The 8162-nt window shown below is 38.2% G+C and overlaps 1 protein-coding gene across 1 annotated transcript; it reads right to left on the bottom strand.

Moving 5' to 3' along the window:
- Positions 1 to 344: 344 nt before the first annotated feature.
- Positions 345 to 1872, bottom strand: LOC144641204 (uncharacterized; the record flags this gene model as incomplete). Its single annotated transcript, XM_078500243.1, has 4 exons — positions 345 to 630; positions 941 to 998; positions 1360 to 1644; positions 1789 to 1872. Coding segments are annotated over 4 exons (713 nt in total), but the record flags the coding sequence as incomplete, so codon positions are not given.
- Positions 1873 to 8162: the final 6290 nt, after the last annotated feature.

Here is an 8162-nt window from a genome sequence, read left to right as displayed (position 1 = left end):
CTAGAAGCCATGGTAAACGAAGTGCAGATATTCAACAAATCGTCAAAGAAATATTGAAAAGAGCAAGCATTTTCTGTGAAAAGTTTAAACAGAGGTTCAGTTGGAGAAACAACGCAAAAATAAAAAAAATTGAGATTCCGCAACAAAAACATTTTTTACTGAAAGTAGTCACCTTTCACTCGCAAAAAGGAATGTTTGCAGTCTTGAAACATGTTGAAAAAGAAATACTGTACTAAGGTTGCATTCCCCTGTCACAGATGACTAAGAAATAATTTTACGAGTAAAAAATAGATCTAAGCCGAAAAACCATACATTAGCAAAAATGAATAAACTTACGTACTTACTTTTTTGGAGGGAAGAGCAGTACATCTAACACAGGAAAAAGGCGCAGTAAAAATAACACAAGAAAAAGGAGCAGTATATATAGAACAGGAGAAAAGAGCAGTATATATAACACAGGAGGAAGCAGCAGTATATATAACACAGGAGAAACGCGAGGTATATATAACACAGGACAAAGGAGCAGTATATATAACACGGGAGGAAGGAGCAGTATATATAACACGGGAGGAAGGACCAGTATATATAACACGGGAGAAAGGAGCAGTATATATAACACGGGAGGAAGCAGTAAGTATTTATAACACAGGAGAAAGGAGCAGTATATATAACACGGGAAAAAGGCGCAGTATATATAACACAGGAGAAAGGCGCAGTATATATAACACAGGAGAAAGGAGCAGTATATATACCACAGGAAGAAGCACTGAGTAAGTATATATAGAACAGGAGGAAGGAGCAGTATATATAACATGGGAGAAAGGCGCAGTATATATAACACAGGAGAAAGGCGCAGTTTATATAACACAGGAGGAAGCAGCAGTATATATAACACAGGAGAAACGCGCAGTATATATAACACAGGAGAAAGGAGCTGTATATATAACACAGGAGGAAGGAGCAGCATATATAACACAGGAGAAAGGAGCAGTATATATAACACAGGAGAAAGGCGCAGTTTATATAACACAGGAGAAAGGAGCAGTATATATAACACAGGAGAAAAAAGCAGTATATATAACACAGGAGGAAGGAGCAGTACATATAACACAGGAGGAAGCAGTAAGTATCTATAACACAGGAGGAAGGAGCAGTATATATAACACAGTAGGAAGGAGCAGTATATATAACACAGGAGGAAGCAGTAAGTATATATAACACAGGAGGAAGCAGTAAGTATATATAACACAGGAGGAAGGAGCAGTATATATAACACAGGAGGAAGCAGTAAGTATATATAACACAGGAGGAAGGAGCAGTATCAATGACAAAGGAGGAAGCAGTAAGTATCTATAACACAGGAGGAAGGAGCAGTATATATAACACAGGAGGAAGGAGCAGTATATATAACACAGGAGGAAGGAGCAGTATATATAACACAGGAGGAAGGAGCAGTATATATAACACAGGAGGAAGGAGCAGTATATATAACACAGGAGAAACGCGAGGTATATATAACACAGGAGAAAGGAGCAGTATATATAACACGGGAGGAAGGAGCAGTATATATAACACGGGAGGAAGGAGCAGTATATATAACACGGGAGAAAGGAGCAGTATATATAACACGGGAGGAAGCAGTAAGTATTTATAACACAGGAGAAAGGAGCAGTATATATAACACGGGAAAAAGGCGCAGTATATATAACACAGGAGAAAGGCGCAGTATATATAACACAGGAGAAAGGAGCAGTATATATACCACAGGAAGAAGCACTGAGTAAGTATATATAGAACAGGAGGAAGGAGCAGTATATATAACACGGGAGAAAGGAGCAGTATATATAACACGGGAGAAAGGAGCAGTATATATAACACGGGAGGAAGCAGTAAGTATTTATAACACAGGAGAAAGGAGCAGTATATATAACACGGGAAAAAGGCGCAGTATATATAACACAGGAGAAAGGCGCAGTATATATAACACAGGAGAAAGGAGCAGTATATATACCACAGGAAGAAGCACTGAGTAAGTATATATAGAACAGGAGGAAGGAGCAGTATATATAACACAGGAGAAAGGCGCAGTTTATATAACACAGGAGGAAGCAGCAGTATATATCACACAGGAGAAAGGAGCAGTATATATAACACAGGAGGAAGGAGCAGCATATATAAAACAGGAGAAAGGAGCAGTATATATAACACAGGAAGAAGCAGTAAGTATATATAACACAGGAGAAAGGCGCAGTTTATATAACACAGGAGAAAGGAGCAGTATATATAACACAGGAGAAAGGAGCAGTATATATAACACAGGAGGAAGGAGCAGTACATATAACACAGGAGGAAGCAGTAAGTATCTATAACACAGGAGGAAGGAGCAGTATATATAACACAGTAGGAAGGAGCAGTATATATAACACAGGAGGAAGCAGTAAGTATATATAACACAGGAGGAAGCAGTAAGTATATATAACACAGGAGGAAGGAGCAGTATATATAACACAGGAGGAAGGAGCAGTATATATAACACAGGAGAAAGGAGCAGTACATATAACACAGGAGAAAGGCGCAGTATATATAACACAGGAGGAAGGAGTAAGTATATATAACACAGGAGGAAGCAGTAAGTATATATAACACAGGAGGAAGGAGCAGTATATATAACACAGGAGGAAGCAGTAAGTATATATAACACAGGAGGAAGCAGTAAGTATATATAACACAGGAGAAAGGAGCAGTATATATAACACAGGAGGAAGGAGCAGTATATATAACACAGGAGGAAGCAGTAAGTATATATAACACAGGAGGAAGGAGCAGTATATATAACACAGGAGGAAGGAGCAGTATATATAACACAGGAGGAAGCAGTAAGTATATATAACACAGGAGGAAGCAGTAAGTATATATAACACAGGAGGAAGGAGCAGTATCTATAACACAGGAGGAAGCAGTAAGTATCTATAACACAGGAGGAAGCAGTAAGTATATATAACACAGGAGGAAGGAGCAGTATATATAACACAGGAGGAAGGAGCAGTATATATAACACAGGAGGAAGGAGCAGTATATATAACACAGAAGGAAGCAGCAGTATATATAACACAGGTGAAAGGAGCAGTATAATAACACAGGAGGAAGCAGTAAGTATATATAACACAGGAGGAAGGAGTAGTATATATAACACAGGAGGAAGGAGCAGTATATATAACACAGGAGGAAGGAGCAGTATATATAACACAGGAGGAAGGAGTAGTATATATAACACAGGAGGAAGGAGCAGTATATATAACACAGGAGGAAGGAGTAGTATATATAACACAGGAGGAAGGAGCAGTATATATAACACAGGAGGAAGGAGCAGTATATATAACACAGGAGGAAGCAGTAAGTATATATAACACAGGAGGAAGTAGTAAGTATATATAACACGGGATAAAGGCGCAGCATAAATAACACAGGAGAAAGGCGCATTATATATAACACAGGAGAAAGGAGCAGTATATATAACACAGAAGGAAGCGGTAAGTATATATAACACAGGAGGAAGTAGTAAGTATATATAACACGGGAGAAAGGCGCAGCATATATAACACCGGAGGAAGGAGCAGCATATATAACACAGGAGAAAATAGCAGTTTATGTATAACACAGGAGGCAGGAACAGTATATATAACACAGGAGAACGGAGTAATACATATAACACAAGAGGAAGCAGTAAGTATATATAACACAGGAGAAAGGAGCAGTATATATAACACAGGGGGGAGGAGCAGTATATGTATAACACAGGAGGAAGTAGCAGTATATATAACACAGGAGAAAGGAGCAGTATATATAACACAAGAGGAAGGAGCAGTATATGTATAACACAGGAGGCAGGAGCAGTATATATAACACAGGAAAACGGAGAAGTACATATAACACAAGAGGAAGCAGTAAGTATATATAACACAGGAGCCAGGAGGAAGGAGCAATATATATAACACAGGAGAAAGGCGCAGTATATATAACACAGGAGAACGGAGCAGTACATATAACACAAGAGGAAGCAGTAAGTATATATAACACAGGAGGAAAGAGCAATATATATAACACGGGAGGAAGGAGCAGTATATATAACACAGGAGGAAGGAGCAGTATATATAACACAGGAGGAAGGAGCAGTATATATAACACAGGAGAAAGGCGCAGTATATATAACACAGGAGAAAGGAGCAGTATATATAACACAGGAGGAAGGAGCAGTGTATATAACACAGGAGGAAGGAGCAGTATATATAACACAGGAGAAAGTAGTAAGTATATATAACACAGGAGAAAGGTGCAGTTTATATAACACAGGAGGAAGGAGCAGTATATATAACACAGGAGGAAGGAGCAGTATATATAACACAGGAGAAAGGTGCAGTATATATAACACAGGAGAAAGGAGCAGTATATATAACACAGGAGTCAGGAGCAGTATATATAACACAGGAGGAAGCAGTAAGTATATATAACACAAGAAGAAGGAGCAATATATATAACACCGGAGAAAGGCGCAGTATATATAACACAGGAGAAAGGAGCAGTATATATAACATAGGAGAAAGTAGCAGTATATGTATAACACAGGAGGCAGGAGCAGTATATATAACACAGGAGAACGGAGCAGTATATATAACACAAGAGGAAGCAGTAAGTATATATAACACAGGAGGAAGTAGCAGTATATATAACACAGGAGGAAGGAGCAGTATATATAACTTAGGAGGAAGGAGTAATATATATAACACAGGAGGAAGGAGCAATATATATAACACAGGAGGAAGGAGCAATATATATAACACAGGAGGAGGGAGCAATATATATAACACAGGAGGAAGGAGCAATATATAAAACACAGGAGGAAGGAGCAATATATATAACACAGGAGTCAGGAGCAGTATATATAACAAAGGAGGAAGCAGTAAGTATATATAACACAGGAGGAAGGAGCAGTATATATAACACAGGAGGAAGCAGTAAGTATATATACACAGGAGGAAGGAGCAGTATATATAACACAGGAGCAAGGAGCAGTATATATAACACAGGAGGAAGCATTAAGTATATATAACACAGGAGGAAGGAGCAGTACATATAACACAGGAGGAAGCAGTAAGTATATATACACAGGAGGAAGGAGCAGTATATATAACACAGGAGCAAGGAGCAGTATATATAACACAGGAGGAAGCATTAAGTATATATACACAGGAGGAAGGAGCAGTATATATAACACAGGAGCAAGGAGCAGTATATATAACACAGGAGGAAGCATTAAGTATATATAACACAGGAGGAAGCAGTAAGTATATATAACACAGGAGAAAGGCGCAGTATATATAACACAGGAGGAAGGCGCAGTATATATAACACAGGAGGAAGGAGCAGTATATATAACACAGGAGGAAGCAGTAAGTATATATAACACAGGAGAAAGGCGCAGTATATATAACACAGGAGGAAGGAGCAGTATATATAACACAGGAGCAAGGAGCAGTATATATAACACAGGAGGAAGCAGTAAGTATATATACACAGGAGGAAGGAGCAGTATATATAACACAGGAGCAAGGAGCAGTATATATAACACAGGAGGAAGCATTAAGTATATATAACACAGGAGGAAGCAGTAAGTATATATAACACAGGAGAACGGCGCAGTATATATAACACAGGAGGAAGGCGCAGTATATATAACACAGGAGGAAGGCGCAGTATATATAACACAGGAGGAAGCATTAAGTATATATAACACAGGAGGAAGCAGTAAGTATATATAACACAGGAGGAAGGCGCAGTATATATAACACAGGAGGAAGGCGCAGTATATATAACACAGGATGAAGCAGTAAGTATATATAACACAGGAGGAAGGAGCAGTATATATAACACAGGAGGAAGGCGCAGTATATATAACACAGGAGAAAGGCGCAGTATATATAACACAGGAGGAAGCATTAAGTATATACAACACAGGAGGAAGCAGTAAGTATATATAACACAGGAGAAAGGCGCATTATATATAACACAGGAGATAGGAGCAGTATTTATAACACAGGATGAAGCAGTAAGTATTTATAACAAAGGAAGAAGGAGCAATATATATAACACGGGAGAAAGGCGCAGTATATATAACACAAGAGAAAAGAGCAGTATATATAACAAAGGAGGAAGTAGCAGTGTATATAACACAGGAGAAAGGAGCAGTATATGTAACATAGGAGTTAAGAGCAGTATATATAACACGGGAGAAAGGAGCAGTATATATAACACAGGAGAAAGGAGCAGTATATATAACACAGGAGGAAGCAGTAAGTATATATAACACAGGAGAAAGGCGCATTATATATAACACAGGAGATAGGAGCAGTATTTATAACACAGGATGAAGCAGTAAGTATTTATAACAAAGGAAGAAGGAGCAATATATATAACACGGGAGAAAGGCGCAGTATATATAACACAAGAGAAAGGAGCAGTATATATAACAAAGGAGGAAGTAGCAGTGTATATAACACAGGAGAAAGGAGCAGTATATATAAGACAAGAAGAAGGAGCAATATATATAACACGGGAGAAAGGCGCAGTATATATAACACAGGAGAAAGGAGCAGTATATATAACATAGGAGAAAGGAGCAGTACATATAACACAGGAGGAAGGAGCAGTATATATAACACAGGAGAAAGGCGCAGTTTATATAACACAGGAGGAAGTAGCAGTATATATAACACAGGAGGAAGGAGCAGTATATATAACTTAAGAGAAAGGAGCAATATATATAACACAGGAGGAAGGAGCAATATATATAACACAGGAGGAAGGAGCAATATATATAACACAGGAGGAAAGAGCAATATATATAACACAGGAGGAAGGAGCAATATATATAACACAGGAGAAAGGAGCAATATATATAACACAGGAGTCAGGAGCAGTATATATAACACAGGAGGAAGCAGTAAGTATATATAACACAGGAGGAAGGAGCAGTATATATAACACAAGAGGAAGCAGTAAGTATATATACACAGGAGGAAGGAGCAGTATATATAACACAGGAGGAAGGCGCAGTATATATAACACAGGAGGAAGCATTAAGTATATATAACACAGGAGGAAGCAGTACGTATATATAACACAGGAGGAAGGCGCAGTATATATAACACAGGAGAAAGGAGCAGTATATATAACACAGGAGGAAGCATTAAGTATATATAACACAGGAGGAAGCAGTAAGTATATATAACACAGGAGAAAGGCGCATTATATATAACACAGGAGATAGGAGCAGTATTTATAACACAGGATGAAGCAGTAAGTATTTTTAACAAAGGAAGAAGGAGCAATATATATAACACGGGAGAAAGGCGCAGTATATATAACACAAGAGAAAGGAGCAGTATATATAACAAAGGAGGAAGTAGCAGTGTATATAACACAGGAGAAAGGAGCAGTATATGTAACACAGGAGTTAAGAGCAGTATATATAACACAGGAGAAAGGAGCAGTATATATAACACAGGAGAAAGGAGCAGTACTAAACACAGGAGGAAGCAGTGAGTATATATAACACAGGAGGAAGGAGCAGTATATATAACACAGGAGTTAAGAGCAGTATATATAACACGGGAGTTAAGAGCAGTATATATAACACGGGAGAAAGGAGCAGTATACATAACACAGGAGAAAGGAGCAGTATATATAACACAGGAGGAAGGAGCAGTATATATAACACAGGAGGAAGGAGCAGTATATATAACACAGGAGTTAAGAGCAGTATATATAACACAGGAGTTAAGAGCAGTATATATAACACGGGAGAAAGGAGCAGTATATATAACACAGGAGAAAGGAGCAGTATATATAACACGGGAGAAAGGAGCAGTATATATAACACGGGAGAAAGGAGCAGTATATATTACACAGGAGGAAGGAGCAGTATATATAACACAGGAGAAAGGAGCAGTATATATAACACAGGAGAAAGGAGCAGTATATATAACACAGGAGAAAGGAGCAGTATATATTACACAGGAGGAAGGAGCAGTATATATAACACAGGAGAAAGGAGCAGTATATATAACACAGGAGAAAGGAGCAGTATAACACAGGAGAAAGGAGCA

The sequence above is a fragment of the Oculina patagonica genome, unplaced genomic scaffold (assembly GCF_052425735.1).
Source record: "Oculina patagonica isolate OP01 unplaced genomic scaffold, crgOcupat unplaced754, whole genome shotgun sequence".
Lineage (NCBI taxonomy): Eukaryota > Metazoa > Cnidaria > Anthozoa > Scleractinia > Oculinidae > Oculina > Oculina patagonica.
Note: the sequence above shows the minus strand (reverse complement) of the source record. Positions and strands in the feature narration are given on the sequence as shown.